At 46.1% G+C, this 25556-nt stretch overlaps 1 protein-coding gene across 1 annotated transcript in view; it reads right to left on the reverse strand.

Moving 5' to 3' along the window:
- Positions 1-25556, reverse strand: part of MRPS6 (mitochondrial ribosomal protein S6) — a 59010-nt gene that overhangs the window by 9179 nt on the left and 24275 nt on the right. The window contains exon 2 of the mRNA XM_012929504.2: positions 5877-6016. Within this exon, the coding sequence (XP_012784958.1) occupies positions 5877-6016 (140 nt within the window). The remainder of the gene's footprint in view (positions 1-5876; positions 6017-25556) is intronic.

Raw genomic sequence — 25556 nt, forward strand, 5'->3', positions numbered from 1 at the left:
GACACCCATGCCCGGCTGCTGACAGCGGACCTCGGGATGAGATTTTGCACACTGTGGGAGAGAGCACCAGTATGGCCCTGCATTTCTGTTTTCACACATGAAGATGGGAAAGAAAGCTTATTAGCAAATCATCTCCTCGGAGTTGGGGGTGTGGGCAGCTTCTAAAACCGGCCAACGTTCCCTTTCCCCGGGCATGTATGGGTGGGGGGGCTTGGAACTAACTCAAGGCATACACTGCCTACAGCCGGAGGCAGGAGCCAGGGGGTGGGACTCGGGGGTCCCAAGGACTCAGAGCCCTGAGCCCTGGGAGATGGAGAGGGCTGCACAGCTCCCCGCCCCAACAGTGCCGGGCAGGAGCAGAGCTCCAGCCCTCACACAGTCAACTCACTCCGACTGCAACAGTCAAGAACTACAGCTGCACACCCAAGCACTGACTCTCCACACTAACCGGTGACTGTGAGTCAATGACTGGCCAGTTAAAAAGCCAGCAGCCTCCACCATGTGCTACACAGCAGCACTGCACACCAGGAGGCCCAGTGCACAGGGCCTCCTCAGTGCCTGGAGCACAAAATCCAGCAGTGTCTCCACTGGAAGCAGCCCCATCCCAGCGCTGAGTTCCCATGCACCCTGCAGACATTCGTTCCGGAAGAAGCTGGCTGAGGCCAAGCATGCAGGCCAGGTGGGGTCCCCACAGACATTCTTGGTACATAAAGGCCTTTGTCGTGGTGGACGGGACTCAGGAACAACAAGAACAGCCAGTAACCTCCTGGGCGGAACCCAACACGAACCCTCCACTCAGAGATCTGAAAACACCCAGGAGAATGGCTTCCCCAGGACAGCCCATGCCTCCATGTCCTCAAGGGTGCCACCCTTCCCCAGCCCTCAGTCACCAAGCACACACTGCCTCCCTGCCCCCGGCCCAGCTGCAGAGAGAGGACACATCTCCCCTCACAGTGGCCCTAAAATGTAAAGTGTATATCGCTTTTTTATTTCACTTTCATCTTAACACTGTGTTTACAAGTTTTCCATGTCAAGAGCTTGCCTGAATTTCAGTTATAGTCTTTGTGTCTCTCTCTCTCTCTCTCTCTCTCTCTCTCTCTCTCTCTCTCTCTCTCTCTCTCTCGCAGATACCCTCCCCCACCTTTCCCCTAGTAGACAAGTGGAAATTTCCACTGAAGCTTTCTGAGGCTCCCAGTAGGTGGGGGTGGGGCAAGGTCGGGAAGGCCGTTGTGCCCGGAGCGTCTTGGAGCGTTTAGCAGAAAGGAGACAGACGTGCCACAGGGATGCCAGTCCTTGCCAGAGCCGGGCTGTGTCGAGACCATGGACCAGCACCTTGTGTATGGGGAAGCCCCTTTTCCGTCTACGGAGCTGCGTACATTTTAAAGCACATCAAACCTGCTGCAGGAGCCTGAGAACTCTGGGGCACCGACGCTGAAAGGCAACTTGGATGGTCATAGCAATTCTCCCTGAAACCTACCGTGGATCCCTCGAACCAACAACGGGGTCAGGACACAGGCCCTGACTTCAGGCTGGCAGGAAAGCATGAGAACATGGGACCGTTAACTACCAGGAAAGCTAAGGAGAAGCCGTCTCCTCCAGAGAGGGTGCCAGCGCTCTTGCAGCAGGCTGTAGACACACTTGCGGAGCAAGGCAGTAAAATTCCACTGATTCTCCACCGAGCCAGTTATTTTTATCATTCTGCTTACCCGTAAATAGAAGGGCATCTTATATGTAGGCCAGCACATCTTTGCTACCAACCCCTATTCAAATTTTAAGCCCAAAAAAGGGGAGACAAAGGGTGAAAGGGGCAAGAACCCCTTTGTCTCCGTGCACTCTTACGCACAGGCAAGCAGGCAGCAGCCCGGGTTCACTGCAGCCAATCAGATCTAGTAAGAACCGACACAAAAGCAGTCAGAGGCTTCCTTTTAACAAGCAAGTGCCCATCACACTGGACACCAACCAGTATCTTCTGCTGCCCCATCTAGTGGAAAAAGAGCCTTAAGGTGCACGTAACAATGGAAGGCAGCCTGCAGTGGTTCCGGCGAAGGGAGGCCTGTCAACAGTTCGGCATGATGCCTGCCCCTTTCCGGGAGCGTCTCAATGACCACCTACTTCCTCTGCTCCCTCCTGCCTAGGGGACAGCCTCCCCTCTCAGGGGCCGGGGAATACAGCAAGGAGTTCCCGCTTCAGCTCTGCTTTCCCCCAGAGCTAACATCCAGGTGAGGCACAGAGGGGGAGATAACCAAGAGATGAAAGCCAATTCAGAGCCAGAGTGATCCCGGGGCCCTCCAGACCCCAGCTTGACAAGGACGAGCTGAGGAAGACGAGGAGAGCCCACCTGGTGTTGCTCCAGGAGGCCGGAACTCCCCAGGCCAGCCTGGATCAGCAGCAGCACAGGTATCTGGTCAACTTCCTGCTGCTCCGAAATTCACATCACCTGGGGTGCACTTGGAGCATGCTATGCCTCTGGCGAGCTACATGTGTCTGAGATCCTGTCCCCATCCCTGATAAGGGTGACCAGATCCTGGCCTCATTCTGCTGCCAGGTGAAGCACAGAACATTTTTTAAAATGGGTTTGAAAAGGTCCTTGACTGTGCATAAACAGCTCATCCAATTTTCCCGACCCTCGGGATCAGGAACTAAGCACATTTCTGTGGCCAACCTGAGAATTAACAGTCAAATTGTTCCAATGGGACAGTGAGTTCCCAGTTATGAAGAATAGACTTACAGACAAATTTCTGGAACATAACCTGTTTCTAAAGTGGGGACTGACAAAATTAATATTTGGGATATAATAACTTTTTATTTTTGGCATAAACTGGTGATAGACTTGACATAACAATAAACGCCAAGAAGCACTTCCCAAGGGTACCATCCTCTCTTTGGGAACTTACCTCCCCAAGCACTGTACAATCTATTCTTTCTTTCAACCACTATGGGCATTTGTGTAGTAGGGGTCAGTCTGGTGGACCGGTTAGGAATGAGGAAAACTACTCAATATTCTGGGAGGTGACCTAGACCAACACACCTGACTGCCAGCCCCGGGCGTGTGCTACCCTGCTGCCCTGGGAACCTCCACTTGTCCTGCCCCTCTGCTGGTCCCTGACTAGACCACAGCTGCTTGGCACCTGGAACCATGTCACTGACCAAGAACCATCCTAAGACCTATGACTACCCCCAGGGCATACCACTTCTTTCTATAAGATGTTCAAACAAAAAGAACAGGATACCCACAGTGCCACATGGAGATGTGGATTCTCCTAAGGCATCGTGGTCATTCCATCAATTAAAAGAGGCTCCAACATTCAAGTCAGTGCCTCATCAAAACTACTGGCACAGGCCTGGCTCGACAATCTAGGGGCTAAAGTTCTCGCCTTGCACACACCAAGATCCCATATGGGCACCAGTTCTAATCCCGGTGGTCTCGCTTCCCAGCTCCCTGCTTGTGGCCTGGGAAAGCAGTGGAGGATGGCCCAAGGTCTTGGGACCCTGCACCTACATGGGAGACCTGGAGGAGGATCCAGGCTCCTGGCTTCGGATCGGCTCAGCTCTGGCCATTACGGCTGCATGGGGAGTGAATCATCAGACAGAAGATCTTCCTCTCTATCTCTCTTCCTCTCTGTATATCAAACTTTACAATAAAAATAAATCTCAAAAAAAAAAAATACTGGCACATGTCATGGCCTCCAGGGCTGTTCAGGAAGAGCCAGAATTTTGAATGCTAACTTGTATTAACCGACACGCTCACTCAGCTGCTTCATAACCATTTCAGCCAAGTGAGCCTTCCTGACGTCCAGCATGCCTTGGCACACACCCTGTAATGCCTTTCTGGCCCGGGCCACACACATCAAGAACTAGCCAAGTGACAAAACTCAAGCATGGACAGGGTGTGTGACTATGGGGCTTGCGCTGAAGTAGAGACCAACCTTAAAGCCTAGACTGCAGATATCCGGACGCACCACCCAATGCCACATCTCCGACCAGTTCACTCCACGCACACCAGCCCTCAAGGCCTCAGTCACGGAGGCCTTGTACAACCATCAAGGAAGGGATCTTACGGAAGCCCCTCTAATGCTTGCATACTAATGTGCCTCTAGAATGAAGGAGATCCTATAAGGCTTCCCACTTCTAGAAGAAGAATCCTTGTTTGTGTCTATTGGTGGATCATCTCTGAGGAACTGCAGTTTCAGAAACCAAAGCTTGGGGGGAAAGAAACCATCTTAACCCATTCCAAGTTTCCCATCCTGTAACTACCTCAATGATGTATTTATTTCAAAGTTACCAAAACTGGCATGCTTATTCCTTAAGTTTTTATAGATTTCTGATATAAAATGGTGGAACATAATGGGTTACACAAATAGGAAACACTGCAGAAATGCAAGTTCAAACACATATCCTGCTCCAGCTCTTGTGTCACAGCAGGTTGAGCTGTCATGTTGGTGCCTAAGCCCTGCTGCTGCTTCTGACCTCGCTTCCTACTAACGTGCCTGGGAGGCACCAGATAATGGCCAAGTTCTTGGGTTCCAGTTATCTATATGGGAGACCCAAATGGAGTCCCTGGCTTCTGGCTTCAGCCTGGGCCATCCCTGGTTGTCTGGGCCACCTGGAGAACCAGCACTGCACACACCTGGGAAGCGTGTGAGTGCAGAGGCTCTCGGAGTCCCCAGTAAAGCAGCCGGCAGCAGCAGCAGCATCACTCACACACCTGTCACATGGGCATGCTCAGCCAGCCCTCAACAATGCCAAGTCCTCTCCTTAGGAAAGTGGCAGCAGGAAGCCACCCTACTGTGCACACTGCAAGCAGCACATGAATGAAGAAGCCAACCTCTCCTGGTTCAATGGCTTTTACTGGAGAACTTCGTTGGTCATTCTTGCCAGATTTCACATGCTCTTCTCTACACAAGAAGGGAAGAGGGTTCATAGCCCTGCTGTCAAAACCAGAGCCTTCTGTGGTTAAAACAGAAAGGCTGCACAGACACTCGCCAGTCCCGCTGCTTTTCTGCTCCTGGAAGCAGCCTAGCCACCATGCACTCCCCGTTGCCTAGCAACACTGCAGCCTCCCTCCAAGGGGCTCTCCAGAAGCTCAACCCCAGCACCAAACAAGGCAAGCAATCTGAGAAGGAAATTTCCACACCCTGGCAGCAGCTGACCCGCATAGGGAAGCTCTGGCGTGAGGTGTGAATGCATGGAGCCCCACCCGACACATGCAGCGCTGGCTGCAGAGCATAGCTGGTCCCCAGGACCACGGAGGAGCAAGCCCTGGGGTCATGCCGCAGGAAGCCACATCTGGGAAGCTGTATGTTTGCTCTAAGCCTCCTGCCACAGAGAGCCAGGGGAGGGCCAATCTTCTACTCCTGCCTTTTCCCAGGGGCTAACATCCCCCAAATCAGAAACCACAAATACAGAATTCTACTAATGGTTCTCAAAGAATTTCTATGAAAAAAAATTCTTGCAATGGAACCAAATCCTCGTCATAGGTTTAAGGAAGCTGATGTGCATTGTGGGAGAAAAAAAATTCCACCTCAGAAAACGGATCAGTTGAGAAGCATCCTGGAGTAGGTAGGGCTCTGCTTATGTAGCTTAGGCACCTTGCTTCTCACCTGCAAACCTGCACACTTACAAAAGGATGCGCTCAGTGTGTCGATGGCACCTTCTTCCCCACGCTGACCAGCCTGTCGCACTCAACACAGCCTGGGTCTATCCCCCCTGACAGCCTAGGGCAAGCAAGACCATGTCCCATTTGCAACAACAGCTCATTCTCAGGCACAGGCCTGAGCGACAGGGCTCTGGCTGTGAAATTATGACTTCTAAGAGTCAACAGCTTCCTTTTCTAAGTCCATCAGAGACGGCTTCCTGCAGCTCGCCCAGCAACTCACCCGCCTCGAGTGTGCTTCTGATTGTGGATGGAGATCCTGTAAGGAAGCGCCCGCTCACCCAGGTTCTCCAAGTTCCTCACGATGGCTCCTCTGTCCATCAGCGCTTGCAGCATCCGTTTCAGAGCAGCGGCTGTCTCTGGCTGGTTGGTGTTTGTGTTTTTCAAGAGAAGGAGGAAAAAAAAATCCTCATCAGATTCAATCCACGAATCAGAACGATTGAGCCTGATCAGGTCCGAATGTTCAAACAGCTTAAGAAGTTGGGACCGGGCCCGGCAGCGTGGTCTAGCGGCTAAAGTCCTTGCCTTGAACACGCACCGGGATCCCATATGGGCGCCGGTTCTAATCTCGACAGCTCCACTTCCCATCCAGCTCCCTGCTTGTGGCCTGGGAAAGCAGTCGAGGACGGCCCGAAGCCTTGGGACCCTGCACCCGTGTGGGAGACCCGGAAGAGGTTCCTGGTTCCCGGTTCCCGGCTTCAGATCGGCGCAACACCGGCTGCTGCAGTCACTTGGGGAGTGAATCATGGGACAGAAGATCTTCCTCTCTGTATATCTGACTTCCCAATAAAAATAAACAAATCTTAAAAAAAAAAAGTTGGAACCACTGAGTGAAAGAAAGAGTAACCGGTGTGTGTGACCTGAACACCCCCAGGGAGACATTCAAGGATGTGAGGGCACTTGGGAGAGGGCAGCAGTGGGTGAGACTCCCAAGTGACGCAGGGAGTACCAAGTGGCTTCCTTGGTGCACCTCATTATGCTGCAGCAGTGCCCATCACTGTCAGTGCGCCCCACTACCAGAATCCAATGTCAAGGTGAAGAACAACCTGCCAGCAGCACACCTTATGGACCCCATCGGAAAACCACAGCCAGCGGAAAAGTGGCTGTCAACCTGCACCCCTGCAAAGCTCACAACCTAACGCAGGGCTACACACACACACACACACGTAAGGGGCCCAGAGACCAGAGGGAAGACTGTAAAGAAAATCTTACTGCAGGGGATCCCTGAATGTCATGACTGGACACACAAAGAACACGTGAACAAAGGCCGCAGGAAGGGGCCACGGTGGAATGGCAGGAACGCAATGAGCAAAGAGCCAGAGCAAGGGGAGTTGGGGAGACTGTCTGCGGGGACCAGTACTCGCATGGGAGTCATGAGGGTCTGTTACAAACCACAAAATCCACACAACATACAACACCATCATTCAGAGACGAGATTTTCAACATGTTGGGGACCTTCCAGATTTCTCTCTATGCACATGTGTGCACAAGAAATGTTGGAAGGAAAGGCACGTCACCAAGGTAAACCTGAAACATGCATCTGCTATAGTGTGAAGAACAAACATGGAGCGTGGCAAAGGTGACACCACAGTCTGACAGCTAGGGAGTGGCACTGGGGACAAGGAAAGGCAAACTGAGGATTTGGCGCTGTGCTGGAACGCGTCAGGCCACTCTCTGCAACGCCGGGATCCCCCATCAAACTGTTGGCTGGCATCCCTACTACTCCACTTCCAATTCAGCTCCCTGCAATTGTGCTTGGGAAAGCAATGGAAGACGACCCAAGTGCTTGGGCCTCTGCTTCCTATGTGGGAGACTCAGATGGAGTTCCTGGCTCCTAGCCACAGCCGTGATGGCCATTTGGGGAGTGAACCAGTGGAGAGATCTCTTTCTCTGTTTCTGTCACTCTGCCTTTCAGATAAATAAAACTTGCAACAAATTAGTTTAGAACACATTGGGTCTAAGATGTCCATAGCTGCTCTAGGTTGACATCCAAGACGTAAACCTTAAACTCCAAACAAGTCAGTCAGAAACACACTGCTGAACACACTGCTGAAGAAAGTGAGGTCAAAAAGCAAAGAGAGTACCAACAGACCCCTTGAAGGGCTCAGAGTTGGAGAACTGAACAGAACACAGCAGAACAGTTCAAGAAAAACCCAGAGCCCGTCTTGTCACAAAAAAACAAAGGAACAGGGGGAAGAGGATGGAGAGGAAGAAAAAGCCACTGTGTATGGCTGCACCAACCCAGCAGACAAACGGCTGCGGCTTCCAGGGCAGAGCGGGCAGAGTGGGAGGCAGGGAGGAAGCCTCAGGGCTCCGGAGTCCATCCAACAACGGGTTCCAGGAAGGACGGTGAACGAGCAAGTCAGGAGTTAAAGGAAAAAACACAAGTTAGGGGGATAAATTTTCAGAGTTCTTAAGTAACAACAATGACAGCTATGATTTACGGCACGAACGACTGACTGCCAGACTCTGGGCTAGTGTTTTTTGTTGTGACATATCCTCACGACCCACACACCTTCCCCTCCCCCGCAAAAAGACAGGAAGGTTACAGATCTGGAATCGGGACTCTTGAGAGACATCACAAGGAAACTACAAGAAAACTGCCAGGGCACGGGGGTGAGTGGAGGGGGGACCACACCCAGACAAAGTCCAGGGGCACTTATCAAACACACAGGACCAGGGCACAAGTGAGGAGATCCCAACGTGCAGGGGGCAACAGAAGAGGCTCCCTTCCAGTGGCTAATTTGGGTCAAAGGACAAAAAAGTTGCACAACAAGTTCCTCAATGTTCATTGTAGTAACCACAGAAAATCCACTACATTTCCAATCTATGAACTTTCAGAAAAAAAAAAACCTGCTAAACCATCATAAATGCACAAAGTATTAGCTTAGAAAGAAAATTACTTCATCTATTATAGCCTGCTAAGGATTTGGAAAAAATCCTCACTGAAATGTTAGGCTTATTTATATATTTAACCAACCAGATAATAAAGCAGACACTTCCTGGAAGCAGTTTAGAGTTCAAAATCTCTACCAATTAATGCAAACAAGGTAAAAAGTCCACAGCGGTTTGTCCCTGTGACTGCATGAAACAGTTTTAATCACATGCAGATTAAATCATTCTCACATTTCATTAGTCCACAAAGACGTTTCTCTACATTTAAGCAGAAGCCTCATTATTAACAGCAGGATGGCATTTCATTTTAATAAAAAGCTGTTTCTTGACGTGTTATTGCATCAATTAACTTAGATAAGATAAACACTCTACCCATATACACAGGGAAAAAAGTTAAAAACACAAGCTTTCTTGAACACAGTCTTCTGATTACTCAAATAATAAATTTTAATTTCAGCTTTGCCTGATTGAAAAGGAATATATGTCCATATCACATCTCCTGTTTAACTTCCAACTTAAGTGTTTATGGTAAAACACAGGGAGTATCTTCTTCTGAATCACTTGTGAAACTACACTTTCTTTAACATCTGTCCAAAAAAGGGGAAAGGCTATGTAATAAGAATGTAATTTTAAAAAATACAAAAACACATTTTTTAAAAAGAGATTTCTTTTATTGAAAGAGTTACAGAGAAGGAGAAGCAGAAAGAACCATCTGTTGGTTCACTCTCTAAATGGCTGCAATGGCCAGAGCTGGGCCAGTTCAGAGCTGGGTACCAGAAGCTTTGTCCAGGTCTCCCACACCGCTGCAGGGGCCCAAGGCCATAGGCCATACTCTGCTATCTTCCCAGGCCATCAGCAGGGAGCTGGGGTGGAAGTGGAGCAACCAATACAAAAATCAGTGATCAATATGGTACGTTGATACTACAGGCAGAGAAGAATTAGCATGCCATACAACTGTGTAGTCCCCAAAAACAAATGTTGGCTTTAGTATGTTAAAGTCATGGAATATTTAAATGGGTGCATCATTCATTTCATTGTAATTCTGAATTACTCAAGTTTTACAAGCATGGAGGGAGAAGGGGCACCTAAGCAGGGGCTGTGGGCCAACCAAGGCCTATTATCTGCTTCTGCAAATAAAATTATATTGGAACATTTTCTTAGAACTTACACATACAAGTACATAGTCTATGGCTGCTTTGATGCTAATGGAACATCTGTAACTACAAACAATTTTCTGGCCTTAACTATTTACCATTTGACCAAAATCAACTCTATTACGTTGGGTTGGGAGAAGTTGGCATGGCCTCAATTTGCTCATCAAAAAATACACCACAAATCAACCCAAGAGGTTGGGCTCCTGACTGAAGCACAGAGAGGGAGGGCCATGGGAGGGGTCACAGAGAGACAAACAGGACACCACATCATGTTTAACTCACCCTGAGCTCAGAATGGTCCTACAAACTTGCCATTCCAACCACCACGCTCCTAACCTCCTTGTCAACCTCAGGGACCAACCTCAATTTGCTCATTTAGGAACCCATAGATCTAAATTTTTAGGTTTTGCGAAAAAGAAAATAAACAATGGTGCAGTCTAGCACAATGTTCAATTTGCAACAGCAGATGGTTTGTAGAAAGCCAACGATCTTGCTGCCTAGTTATTTGTCAGTTGCAAGGCCTCTGAACAGTTCGATGTCAGCTCTTCTAAGAGAAGCTGGTGTGTTTTTACGTACCTCTCCCATCCAGACGTGCAAGCAGTTCTCCCTACTTTTCTCCCACAGGTGTGGTGGTGCTAACTAGGTGCATATTGGAGGAGTTTTGTTGACAACATTTCTCCTCTGGGAATTATTACTGTTTCCTTAGATGAAACACCGTGGAGGTTGAGATGATATTCCTTCCTATGCATTTCTTTTGTTTTTTTAAGACTTATTTATTTTTTTATTGGAAAGGCAGATATACAGAGAGGAGGAGAAACAGAGAGGAAGATCTTCCGTCTGATGGTTCACTTGCCAAGTGACCGCAACAGCCAGAGCTGAGCCGAGCCAAAGTCAGGAGCTAGGAGCTCTTCCGGGTCTCCCATGCAGGTGCAGGGTCCCAAGGCTTTGGGCCGTCCTCCACTGCTTTCCCAGGCCACAAGCAGGGAGTTGGATGGGAAGCAGGGCCACCGGGATTAGAACCGGCGACCATCTGGGATCCTGGCACGTGCAAGGTGAGGACTTCAACCATTACGTTATCACGCTGGGCCCCTTCCCATGCATTTTAGCTTAACCTTACTGATTTTTGGGGGGACCAAGTTGAGGTGCTGCTCTTGCTTTTGTTCTTCCCACCTCTTTGTTCTCAATAGAAACTTGGACCATCAGACACTCTGTAAGGGTGATTTTCAAAACGTGGCTTGAGGACCCTTTGGCTTTCCAAGCACCCTTTCAGGCAAATAATTTAGAAGAAGAGGAAATTGTGGCATGTATGCCAAAAGCATGAATTTTCTGCTGTGCCAAGTGTTTCGCTGACCTATCTGTAGAAGAAAAGAATGCATATCCACCAGGATATATATTCTGAAATACAGAATCCACAACATTTAGCAGCATTTATCACCCACCTACACCTTGTCCTCTGTTCCCCTCTCTATGAGCTATACCACCTCCAGAGGGGGTAGGCCTCAAAGAAGCTGCAGCCTGGACAGAAAAGACTGTCAAGATCTGTGAAAATGTCACTTCTGCCCTTCCCACTTCGTGGAATCCTCATTTCAGGGCTTACAATTCCGAACAGGAGGATGTCCCTGCAAGCTCGACACCAAGATCCTCACAGCCATTTCAAAAGTACAATCTGTGCCTGATCTGTTGCTCGCACTAGGGGTCTGCTGGGAGGCAGCAGCAGAGTTAGGGAGAAGACACAAATGCCCGCCCCAAAGCGTGTGAAGAGCAGGGCTGCCTGGGACAGGCACAAAGCCCAATCAGGGAACTAGCTCCACAGTGCTGTTTGAGCAAGCATTTTCGACTTAAGAGAAATCCTTGGCCCAACAATTTGTTGAACCAAGAGTTGTAACCATTTAGGTAATTAAGGCTTAAAAAATACCACCCACAGAAAGCAATTTTAAAAAATCAGCATGAAAATCTGTTTAGGTCAGGTCTAGAGCACATATGGATGGGGTGCACATGGCTTGTTCTGACAGCTCATACTGGAGGCTTGGTCTGCATTCACTGGGGGCAGCATCCCCCAGTATTTCCCATGGAACTCTTGAGTTAGCTCTCGAAAGGGGAGCTTGAATGGCCTGCCAGCTTCCCACCCCACGTAGGCTCCCACCCCAGTGCCACCTGCTGCTTGGCTCCCAGCAGCGGCCAGCCCAATGGGGCCGCAAAATCATGCTCTCTTAGCCTTTCAGTAAAGCTTGGACTATTTCATTAAACTAAAAGAGACTTACAAAGCTAATAAAGATACAGTAGAAGTTCAAACATGATTCCCTACCTATATTGAATATTATGTTAAGAGAGACTTACAAAGCTAATAAAGATACAGTAGAAGTTCAAACATGATTCCCTACCTATATTGAATATTATGTACTATGTAACCAGGAAAAAAACTTTAACAGGCTTCTTAAATGCCAGAGAAAACATTTTGAAAACTTAACCACTCTATTATTTTGCCTGTGAATTACACATAGGTGACCATTTCTAACAAATCTGGAAAAAACTACTAAACAAAAACTATGTTATAGACCTCAAAGAAGCAGGGAGAATTAAAGCAGAGTGAAGAGACGGGAACCACGAGACATAAATATACATAATATGATGAAAAACTACCTCTTTTATTTTTTAATTTTTTTAAGGATTTATTTATTTTTATTGGAAAGTCAGATACAAAGAGGAGAGACAGTGAGAAAGATCTTCCATCCGATGATTCACTCCCCAAGTGAGTGCAATGGCCGATGCTATGCCAATCCGAAGCCAGGATCCAGGAACTTCTTCCAGGTCTCCCACACGGGTGCAGGGTCCCAAGGCTTTGGGCCGTCCTCGACTGCTTTCCCAGGCCACAAGCAGGGAGCTGGATGGGAAGTGGAGCTGTCGAGATTAGAACCGGCGCCCATATGGGATCCCGGTGCGTGTCAAGGTGAGGACTTTAGCCACTAGGCCAGGCTGCCGGGCCCAAAACTACCTCTTTTTAAAAGCTACTATGGTGCTCTTCAGGACCAAAAAGGTCCAAATTTCAAAAATATTGGATTAGGAGTGGGCACTGTGCCATAGTTGGTTAGGTCTCCACTTTCCACAAAATCAAGTCCTGGCTGCTCCACTTCTGCTCCAGCTTCCTGCTAGTGTGTGTGTTGGGGGAGAGGGCAGGTGCCATGTTGCTGACCAGCAGCAACACTAAAACGACGAAGCACACTCTGAGGGTCCGGGAAAAGCCGGAATCGTAACCGGACCCCTCAATGCCAAAAGCGGCTGTGTTTAAAACCTTCTCTCTGCTGCTCCTGTCCCCATTGGTCTAAGCTTTCCTCCCCACTTCTTCTCTCCGGCACCCTTCCTCCCGTATTTCTTTCCATACTTTCTGCTGCATTTCTCCGTTCTTGTTTACTGCTTCTGTCTGTATCCCTCTTATCTACTTTCTCTCCGGCACCCTTCCTCCCGCCCGTTTTCCTTCTCCCTCGTCCCGTCTTCTGTCCCTCTGTCCCAATCAGTCCATCTGTCGTCGTCCCCTGCCATCCGCATCTAGTTTTCACCGGCTACTTTTATATAGTTCTCCACCAATCACTTCTCCCCATGGGTCCACCTGGCGCTACCTGATAGGCCAGTAATCACAGCGAGAGCATCAGCCTATCCCTGTGACTTCCTGTTTACCTGCTGAGGAGACCAGCTCCGCCTCCTGGCCCTGGGCCAGCCACCATCTTGCGATGGCCCCTCCTATTCCGACGTTCCTATTCTGTGGAGCGGCTTCAGCACCCTGTTCCCCACAGTGCCACCTTCTACCCATATGAAGACTTAGACTATGTTCCCAGTTCCTGACTTCAACCTGGCCCAAACCAGGCTGTCGCAGCCACTCAGGGCCAGAGTTGGGACACGACTGATAAAGCTGGCACCAGCAATGCCCGCCTCACCTAAAGGGACTTGTTCACATCCTACCTGCTCCCCTTTGGTTCAGCTCCCTACAAACAGCCTGGGGAAAGCAGCAGCAGATGACCCAAGTTCCCTGCTACCCACACGGAAGACCTGACTATACTCCTGACTCCCTCAGCCTGCCCCAGCCCTGGCTGTTGCAGCCATCTGGGGAGAAAATGACTTTTTTTAAACTACAGGAAGTTGATGCTTATGTACTGACACGAAAATGTTTTAATAATACATAAAATCAGCTTGTAGAGTAATCCTACAGTCCTTACATAACACATGGGGCAAGAGTATTGACACAGAAAACGTAGTCTATGTGGTAAAGTGAGGAGTACTCAACTTTTAAAATACTTGGCTTTATTATCCAATTTATTTTGCAATAAGCAATGAAAAGGTGTTCTAGAGACAGATTTGGGAGAAATCCCGTTTACTTGTTTTTTCAAGAACTTCTTGATAGCATTATATGAATGTCTCCAGGTCCTAACACCCTGCTGGGTATAGGGACCAAACTCTTCAGTGTGAGTGGCCAAAGGGATGCCAATCTCACCACATCAACTCATCAGATAGGCAAGGGCTATTTGGACAATAAAATTACATGTGGGTTATACACAACTATCACTTTAAAGACTGGGTTGCTATAGATTTAGTGAATTTCAGGTTCCTCTATGGTTGCCTTGTTAGGGTCAGACCAAATGATTTCTAAGGCCTTATATGACCTGCAGGATGAACATTTCAGTTCCGAGACCTAAAGGTACCAACTTGTTCTCTCACAACCGAGTTTCCTGGACCTTAGAGCTGCCAGGCAGGGTCAGACTGTGGGTAGGGAAAGGGTGTCAGCCCGCACTATGTCCTACACGGAGCCTGGACTTTTGGGACGGCAGTCAGTGGTTCAGGCTGCAGAAGGGGAATGATCATTGATCTCGCCACTGACCCATTTCCCTTCATCACTCAGCCCTAGCTAACTCACTTCTCTCTATGCAGAGTTGTGTGAATCAGTTTGATCAGTGCAGCCTTCCAGGAATTCAGTCCAGTGGAAGTGATCCTAGAATCTGGTCTTGGTAATGACATGGAGAGTAATGGTAACTGATAATGACATTCCTGAAAGGATGGCAACTTAACAGATACTTCAAGAACTCAGGAAGGGCAGTGGTAACCAGGTCATGGTGATCAATAGTCATAGGACCCAGGAGGCTGACTGGAAATTCATAAGCTTATAAGAAGGGAAGGGACATCACAGATGAACACAGCAGCCCCAGCTGCAAGTAACTCACAGCAAGAAGACCAGCAGTGCCAGAGAGCAAGAAGGGCAGCTGGAAGCAGCTGCCAGTTCAAGAAACCACCATGGACCACATCCTAGGATTTAACCACCTGGAAGGTATCTTGCTTCTGTGAGTACATCAGCTTTATTCACTCCTGTGGGTATTTGGAGTGCTAACAAATGAGGAAATCAGAATTGTCTACAAATCCTGACTCCTGATACAAGAACTAAAACCACACCAAAAGTGACCGGTCTCTGCCACCCCAGACATCGCAGGCAGCCAGTGGTACTAAGTTATGAGTTTGTAGGGCCAGAGACCAAGGCACACAGCCCTTAAAGGATGCATGTGTGTTAACTGAGGCTGCTTGTTTACAATGCAGACACCCTGACCTGTCACAGTCAGAGACACCTGGAAATTCTTCATCCCCCAGTCATGGTCAGGTACTGCTGGCAGCAGACACAGCACTTGACTCACACCTGGAAGCTCAGCAGGTCATCTATCCATGACAGCTTTTATTATACCAATAAAGCCATTTGCCAAAACCCACAAGGGGCCTAGAACACATGTGAAGGTGACAGCGAGTGGCAGAAGCTCAGTGCCACAGGTGCTGCTCCTGCAGGTAGCATAGCAGAGCTGTGGCCACAGCTGGTGCGGAAACCCAAAGCCATCTCCCAGTAGGCTGATTTCTATCTGAGCACTGGACAGTCTCCTGGCACCACAGAAAAGCACCATCAGCCCTGGATTAAGCCAGATACATTTTTATCCCCTCTGTGCGCAACATTCCCTGATTGGCTCACTGCCCCTCTAAATGGAAGCAGAGAGAACAATCCCTCTCACCAACAGAGCAGAGAAGCAGGGTGGGGAGTTACAAGAGGAAAGCAAATCCACTCACACTGCTCTGCTTTGTGTTTGGTGAAGACAATACAAGCACAGAAGAAACTGATAATGACTCTGTTGTGACAACAGCTGACTACCAGAACTCAGGGTTTCAAGCAGCTAGTCCATGCTGGAAAAAAAAAAGCCATAATTGTATTAATTGGTCCCAAGCCAGAAATTATCATTCAGATGTCATTTAAAGATAGGTTTGGAGTTCACTTGCACATACCAATCATCCCTTTCAAGACCTAACAAGTCCAATGACGAAGGCAAAATCACCACAGTTTTCCTCAGCACACAACGGAATCGCCCTGGGACTGGGCTCTGTGGTGCATCAAATTAACCCATGCTGTTGACACTAGTGTTCCCTACTGAAGTGCCAGATGGAACCCCAGCCACTCTGCCTCCAATCCAGCTCCCTGCTAAGGTGCCTGGGAAATCAGTGGGGGACAGCCCGAACCCCTGGGCCCCTGTAGGGAGACAAAGAGCAGACCTGGCTGTGGTGGCCATCAGAGAAGTAAACAAGCACAAGGTCTGGCTCTGTCATTCTGCCTTTCAAATCCTTTGACATAAAAAATGTGTCTTTACTGAAGAGGTCTACATTTCACCCTCAGCAATTTCAATTCAATTGGCCTTGATATTAAAAAAAAAAAATCCTAAACATTTAGGTTTTTTTTTTTTTTTAAATCTCCCTCAGTGCAGGCAAAGGTGAGACCCACACTACAGCAGGACTCTGGCTTGGCCAGTTCTACCCCAAAGATGAGTAACTTGGGATAAACCGGTGTACAGAAGACTCGCAGCAGCTTGATACTGGGGTCTACCCTGAGTATGAAATTAATGATCCCAATGGATGGCTGACTATCTGGAGGAAGCACTATCCATCAACTGGAAACCGTGTCAAATTCAGGTGACCATGCTCACTGAGGCCAGTCCCAAATCCATGATCCTCTTGCTGGATTCATTTCTATCCTCCCCTTCCCCCTTCTAGCGGAATACAAGTCCTTACATGGGAGGACTGGCACGAGTCCTGGTTACTACGGCAGCAAGTCAAACACCACCACTTGCAAAATGGGTAAGGACAGCAGTGAACAAGACACGTAATTCAGTCTGGGTGACACAGTGAGTGGCTCTGTCACAAAAGGAAGTCCCCTTGGGCTCCCTAGCTCTGTCTCTCCTGGGCACGAAGCACCAAGAAAACCCTCACCAAACAGATGATGGTGGCAATGATTCACGAAAACATCCACGGAAAGAGGTCTACTGAAAAGTGAGCTAAATAAACAACCCACTCTCAGGTGTTTGTTAAGAGCAACAGAAAACAATAAGGCAACACCCATGAGAATGGAGATTGTTAGACCTGATTCTGAGATTTACAAGGGCACATTCATCTACAACTTAAAAGAAAGAAAAGGTAACACCTCAGAAGTAGAACTCAGGAGTGAGTTACAGAAATTAAAATGACAACTTTGTGATCATGGAATGAGTATTCTTACAGAGGTGGTGATGGTAATTTATCCTGAGTGGTAGCTATGTGGCTGTTCCCTTCCCCATTCTCATCACTCATGGGACACACATTTGTCGATCTGCCTACCTGCTACAGTTGGTTGTAACCTGAAAAAAAAGAGTCATTTGTGGACATTTATATTTGTCTACATTTTCTGAGTTACCTATACACAAGCTCCCATGTGACCTTGAATAAGGCTTCATTTTGCCCTTTTGTTTCAAAATTGGAGTGGATCTGAGGGCCAGCATTATGGTGTAGTGAATAAAACTGCTGCATGAGACACAAAAATGGACATGAGTGTCAGCTCATGTCCTGGCTGCTCTGCTTCCAATTCAGCTCCCTGCTAATGTGCCTGGGAAAGATGGCTCAACTGCTTGAGCCCCTGTCATGTGGGAGACCCAGTAGAGGATCCTGACTCCTGATTCCAGCCTTGCCCAAGCCCTGTTTGCTGTGGCTACTGGAAGGGTATATCAGAAATGTAGACTCTCTCTCTGTCTCTGTGGCTTTCAATTAAAGTAAGAGAAAAATGTAGAAAGACAGAAAGACAGAAAGGAAAGAAGGAAGGAAGGAAGGAAGGAAGGAAGGAAGGAAGGAAGGAAGGAAGGAAGGAAGGAAGGAAGGAAGGAGACAAACAAATCTGGGGGGAGGGGGAGGTGTTTTGATTATCAGCTAAAATACTCATGCCCCTTTTTAGAATGTCAGGGCTGGGTTCCCAGCTCCACCTCTTGATTTCAGCTTCCTGTCAATGCAGGCCCTGGGAGACAGCAGTGATGGTTCAACTAACTGATGCCTGTCATATGTGGGAAAACCTAGACTGAATTCCTGGTTCCTGATGCAGGACTCAGCCTGGACTGTTGGGTACTGAACCAGCAGCTGGAAGCACTGTTTTACAAATCAAAACAGTAATGTAAAGAAGGCCCAGGGCTAGAATTAGGGGTAACAGTAGATGGATGTGTATGTGAATTCCCTAGCTCTATACACCAAAAGGGCCCAAAACATAGCAGCCCCTGTAGGCATGAGCACTCTTTAGGCCGCAATCTACAACACCCGCTGCCCAGACTGGGACAAAACACCTTGCTGTGCCAGAAAACTAAGCAGTGCTCACAAAATGATGCAAGTGTCATCAACAACATAGTAAAGTCTTAGGAAAGAGATTCCATTAGCTGCATCTGGAGACGTATGAACAGAACGGCAGCAGGAATGGATTCGGATCTACTGAAGAAATCATACTGACAAAGTATGATACGAGTTCATACTGACAAAGCAACAGAAAAAGTGAAGTTTTTCACTTCAGTATGAACAGAAGGGGGAAAAAAACTCAAGTTACAAAATTAGTTATATTGAAACCATCAAATTAATAATTTAGGCAAAACTTATCAGTGGATGCTAAAACTAGGGTTCAAGTTTTTAAATAGGTTATGTACAGTTCTTACATCCCCCATGAACTATTTAGGAAGAAATACTACCTTAAACTACTATCACACTTGATGTCAACAGTAATGGGATAACATGGCATTACACACTGTCCCCCTCATGTGATATTACCATCTCCCATGTGTTCCTGCCCTACTGCAGTCTGAATCTAATCCTAAGCATCGAGGAGGGATGTTCATAGAATGTCCTGTGCACTCCAAAAATGCCAGTGACTATGAAAGACAAAGGTCATACAACTGTTTCAGACTAAAGGAGACAAAAACTACACCCAGTGTGAAGGACTGGCCTCTCTGGGCAAACCAACAAAACAGGACGAGAACCAGCAGTATCTGTCTAAAATTTGGGTTACTGTTACTTCCCACATTTTGGTCATTATGAATGAATGTCATTATATGTAAAAATAAACCCAGGACTGGAGGTTGGGGAGTGGGCTAAAAGGCCATGATGTCTGCCAACAATTTTCCTCAAAGGACTCAGAAAAATACAGAGGATTCAGGGGTTCCAAAGTGCACAGACCATGTGCTCACTATTGGTGAATCTGGATGGAGATTATCTTGCAAATTTCCTATAATATAAATTATTTCATGGAGCCGGCACAATGGTTCAACTGGCTAATCCTCCACCTCCAAATGCCAGCATCCCATGTGGATGTTTCTTGTTTATGGTTCGGGAAATCAGTGGAGGATGGCTCAAAGCTGTGGGTCCTGCACCCACAGGGGAGATGTGGAAGAATCTCCTGGTTTCAGATCAGCTCAGCTCAGCTCAGCTCAGCTCTGGCCACTGCAGGCTTTTGGGGAGTCAATCAGTACATGGAAAATCTTCCCATGTCTCCTCTGTAAATTTGACTTTCTGATGGAAGTAAGTTTTTTTAAAAAAGAAATTATTTCAAACATGAAAGTGAAAGCTAATCCTATCTTCAAGAAGCAGGGGGACAACCTCGTCAATTCTCCCAGAGAACTGTGAATCTGGAGGTGAGGCAAGTATTCACACTGAAAATACTCAGTCACAGAAATGTAAATTCCTCATTTTATTCAAAGTTGGTACAGAAGTGCTAACATTTCCATAAAATAATTATTACTATACTTCAGTTACATGACAAAATACCACAGAAAGGAATGTTCTTTGCAAGAAATGGAGTTCATTTTAAGTTTCCAAATACTTTTGAAGGCTAACGCAGCAGCTGGCAGAGTAACACAATACACACATAACAGTGTATTTTACAGTCAGTGATGAAAACTGACAGCTCTTTAGCAGATTTTTTTCCATTTTTAAACAATAACACTTTTAAAACACATTAAACCATGATCATACATGTTTACAATTTTAAAAACTGGATTGTATACAGTAGGTTAGAATAGTCAAAGTTGTCATGAATGATTAACAACCTAAATCTACTATTTCAATTGTATTTCTTCCCACATAAAAGTAACTAGTTTACATCAAATTCTACTTTCTGTTTGCAACCAAAACCCTGTATGATGTGATGGATCCAATTAGTCAAACCTTGAAAATTCTAAAAGCTCTGGACAATGGAAGGAAAATTGCAAATCTGTTTACAACTTTAAAAAAGAACTTGGTCAAGAAGCTGATGCTCACCAACTTTATTGATAATCACATTTCATCTACAATGCCTAAAAGACTAAAGAAATACACACATACAACATACAGTCCGGGGTACTGACTGGTATCTTCCAGACAGTCTGATCAGAGCATCAGAAGCAGGACACTGGGCGAAAACAGTTTCAACGCAGACATCTTTTTTAAACACATAGTACTTACATATCAAAATTACTAGATAAAAACAGCAGTATTCTGCTGACATTTGGCTTAAAAATAAAGGATGAATGAAGCAAGTTCACAGGATATTAGGAAAGGAATGTTTTCTTCTTGAAGAAGACTACTAACTTTTGCACAGCAACTATTTTTGATATCCATCTTATCAAAAAAGAAAAAAAAACTGAGAAGCATAACACAGTTCACCTGCGATTGCCAACACAGGTCTGGACACAGAAGACGAGGAGGCCCAGCAAAGAATGGGCAAATCCCTGGGCTATTTCTCAACTCGCTGGCAATCTACAAACGGAAGCCACCATGGTGGGGCTTGTGGGGTCACAGATGCCACACCACTGTCTGACACTAATGCAGTATGCCATTATCAAAAACATCTCAGTAACCCCACAGTCAAGTCCATTATCTGTCTGCCACTCAAAAGTTAAGAGATCTCACTATGAAATTAGAATAATTCTAATTACACATATTTACACCGTGAGGACTATTTTCCACCTAAACTAATTAAAGCAGTTTTCCAAGGAATTATAAATGGAAGGAATCTCTGCAAAGAAATATTCAAAAGCATTCTTTTCTTAAAGTCTCACAAGCTATTTTAAATTTAAACATATTTAAAGTTATAGAATACATAATCTATAGGGTTAACAGGTGTTCACTGCTTACATTATCACACTTTGCTAAGCCAATGGATGTTCCTCATACTTCTCTGTCCTGTGTTTCTGGCTCTTCTTCTGAGGTTTTACATTTTAAAATAATGCCTGGCTAGCATTCTGTTGGAGGAAGACTCTATAAAACCCATTTGATTACAACCAGCTACAATGTTCCTTCCAGGCAGCATATCAGAGCTGACTAAATCTTTCCCTAAACAGATCACAAAACAGGAGTGCAGCAACAAAGGCCACCTCCGTCTTACTCTGGGAGTTGTATCTTTTGACACATGGTGAAAATCAAGACAAAGATACTTATTTATTCTTGAAAAACATGGATTATTCACAGGCCAAGGAAATGAAGAGTAGGAAAAGGCAATGCACGTCTCGCACGGATTCCATCTAATATACTTATAAGGGACCACAGGATCAGTGCACGACTCCTTCACACTCGGCATTCATGTGGCAAATTTTCTCAGGATTAGTTTGACACTCAGAACACTTGGGTTAATCTTCTATTAAGTGAAGCACACACACCAAAAAAAAAAAATCATTGCTTACATACAAGCCCACACAAAAATTATAGTATTGGCTCTGCCAAAATGTGAGTTTCTCCATGCTTTTTAGAGCATTATTGTCAAGAGGTAAAAATCTCCTCAGGACCTAAGACGAACAAAACCCCAATGGCTCTTCAGCTTTGTAACAGTCACCACAAACCCAGAAGTATGTCCACGACTCAGCCCCAGATTACAGGGGACAGCCGAGACAGCATTCAGCTAGCCAACCCTCCAATGTAACAAAGCACCCCCAACTTGGCACTCTCCCCCTCCACCAAGGTGGGACAGCCTTACTCAGTGACTACTTGGAATCCTCTAGTATTCCCACACTGAGCTCTCTTAGTGTCCCAAACTTTTCAGAGACAAAACAGCTGGTTGGCTTGATGACTGGCACGTGTGGGCTCCTTAGAGCATCTGGAGTGCTGTGCTTTCTACACATGGAGATACAAGTGAGTGTGGACATCATTTTGTGCTTTCCATGGACTCTGATGTTAACTTCTTCTCACAGAAAATAAGCCGTTGTCAGCTACCTGTTCTCAGATCTACCTGCTATAACCACAATGGGAAAGACAAATACATTCAAAGTAAGTAACTTTAACTTTTACATTATGGATACAGTTGAAGCAAACAAAAATAATTTAAGCTGCAACACAAATAGAGCTACTTGTTTTCCTTGAACCTAAATAAAGGCTATATATAAAGTAGGTAAATATAATGTATATTTTCAACTTCCTTCACTAATTATAATGACATTTTAGATGAACAAGTAAGAACTGTCTATTAAGGAAAAGTGCAAACTAACAGAGTCAGTACTGGCAACCAGAAGGCACTAATCCAAAGCTGGTTCTATTATGGAGTATCACATGTATTGGCACCTTTGCCAAGTCAGGATTTCAGTAACAGCAATGAGTCTCATTTCAATTTCCAATACATGCAACAAAAATGACAGTACTCAACACTCCGCATACAGAAGTCTTGGCTACACCGATAAATGTAAAAATTACCTAGTTTCACAAAAACAGTGAGAGGGGACAAAAAGAAAGCAAACATTCCTTTATCCAGCAGCACCAGGGAACAGTGTCAGTAGAGTGAGCCTCTGGCCCAGTCATGGATGATCTCCTGCCGCCTTGCACTACGCCTGAAATCACTGTAGTGTGTACTGCCTTTACGGAGTTCACGGACTGTAAATCATCTTGAAGTTAATGGGACAGGCTTTCCTATCACACCAGCAATTACAGCACAGCTCTGTCCTGCTCCATCACTTAGCAGAGAGCAAAACCACTGGCACGAGCTAAGATCTCACACCGCTGTGCCTTGTCTTGGCTTGCTCTTCAGCTGACTTCTGTCTAGCAACCAACGCTTCACACATGCCCACGACTCCAGGCGCTACGAGGGTATCACAAAATACCCTCACATGATATGGTATTCCTCTAAGAAGCAAAGTGCAAGAGATTAGTAAGGACCAGACACACCGAGCCTTTTTCTTTATTCATGAGTAAAGATAGTTCTGGCTGATGGCTACCGGATAGATGGAGGAAGGGAAAAGTAACCAAAGCAGAAAGTCTTAATCCCACCTTTTATAGAGGAGTTAAAATGGAAACAGAAACACATGTTACATCAGTTTTTCACAACATCCCTTTAAAGGTGAAACTACTGGTTGAAAGCCTTCCTCCCAGCACTAGAGAGAGAAGTAAAAATATTTCTATGACCAAGTGAGTAACGGTGTGGAAATCAGGGTGGTAAAGCCTGCTTATTACCTTGAACCTTAGCTAAATTCTCCTCTAACTGTCAAAGAAGCTTGAAGTTTCTCCAGGCAGGGAAGTGTGACAAAGATACACCAAATTCAAATTCAGAAAAGTGACCTTAATGATGAAAAGGAGTTTGTAGCATTGGGTTAGCCAACCAAGTCTAGTACTCAGAAGGTAACTTACTGGGCAAAAACATACCCTAATAACAGGCCTGAAAACAAGTAAGCAGACAAAAAAAAAAAAAAAAAAAAAAAAATTAAATTAAGAATTTAAATACTGAAAGAATAGGGAAAGAACTGAGAAGCAATATGTGAAGAAAACATGTGAGATCAGTCTGAACAGTAAGTGGACACAGAAATATATGCCATCTGCAAAGACTATTTGGGCTAGGCTGTAACAAGTACCTGCCCACTGAGAAATCTTACGGACACCGAAACCTAGAAACATATTTATCTACTAAATTATCACTATCAAGTATCCTACTGTTACTGAATTCATACTTTACAACATTTAGCATCAAACCAGAGTTTAACAGGACAGATCTTATTCACAAACATCCTAATTTCTATGGAGAGGGCTTTCATCCACGAACAGCCAAGATGCCTCCAGTCCTATAAGCTAATGGCCACGACTGGGTCTGCAGGTATGGAGAAGGCATTTGTCTTTCACCAATTCGTTCACCTACCACCTAGGTATTACCAACCTTACTTAACAGTTCTGATTTATTAAACTGGAAATGGCAAGCCTCTGCAATCACATAACCTTTTTGGCTACACAATGTTCTCTCAATGCAGACCTAGGGATCATGGTTTATAATCGTGACAACGTGTCAATACTACCTGCCATGTGGTCCCTTTCTAGTCATTACAATGCAGACGAAGACACAAGGAGTGCTGCCAAGTGGGAATGTTGAAGGACCCAACCTTGTAAACAGCTGATAATACAGTTTACTTATCAGTCAAGAATGAAAATGGCACAGTAACATTATTCAAAAGTCAGAGCTCTGAGAATAGCCACATACCCATTGGAGAGAAAAAAGCCACAGAGTACAAATGGGAGGAATTAAAAAAAAAAAAAAAAAATTCAAAAAGGTTTGCAACAAGACCCTGCTAAGACCCAGATTACAGAACTAACTCACAACCCTCCCAAGACAATGCTAGTAAGCTTAGAATGAAGGGTCTCTTGTTAATTTCTTGGGGTGCCATCACTCAGCACCTGTATGCTCCTGGCCAGCCTCAGTGCAAAAAGACAATGGATCCTTTGAGCCAAGTGAGAAGGAAGCCCCTGGAGATCAGATCTGTTGAATTGAGGCCAAAGAACACAGCACCCCTGCTATTGCTGAACTACAGACTAAAGCAGCAAGCTCCCCAGGAATGCAGACCTGGGGAAGAGACCAGCTCAGCCTCCTGGGCACCAGGACAGAATCTTCCTAGAGAGGCTCAGGGAAGTTAAAGGTACCACAGCAAAGTCAACAGTCATTCTGCTCACCAGTGCAGCAAGCCCTTCTTACAAGATCTGCAAAGTAAGAGCGCCTGAGAAGACAGAAGTCCAAGAACCGGGACCACCACCAACAGCTGGTAAGACAGTCTCTTCCCCTACCTAGGAAGCTTTCAGCTCCTATTTAACTCCGTATCACTCCTGGTCAATTCTGAGCCTCAGTTTTAACTTTAATATGAAGATATGCATTTTCTTCAGATCACTGTCATCATTTGGGACTCATCTAGTCAGTGTAGCGTATAAACAACTTGCTAGCTGAGACGGTCCATGCATCAGCCTGGGAACAACCATTCTAATGAAATAAAGACTAGTCCTCTGAAAAGTTGCATTCAGCAATTCACATACTTATTCAAGCACATTATCTATTACTGGGAAGCAGGAAGGAAGCTTTAGGGACTTCAGTCTAAATAAAGCGATGTTGAAAGTGGCAAGAGTAAACAATTCTAATGGATATGCTAACAGTCATTCCTTATTTACAGACACTAGTTCTCTAAATCTGACCTACTGCTATATACACAGAGAACATGATGTATTTTATGTACTAAGACAAGAGCAGACCGATGAGAGGGGAATTCTAACATTCCAAACTACGAAGGTTCAGTATTAATTGG

The sequence above is a fragment of the Ochotona princeps genome, chromosome 3 (assembly GCF_030435755.1).
Source record: "Ochotona princeps isolate mOchPri1 chromosome 3, mOchPri1.hap1, whole genome shotgun sequence".
NCBI classification, from domain to species: domain Eukaryota; kingdom Metazoa; phylum Chordata; class Mammalia; order Lagomorpha; family Ochotonidae; genus Ochotona; species Ochotona princeps.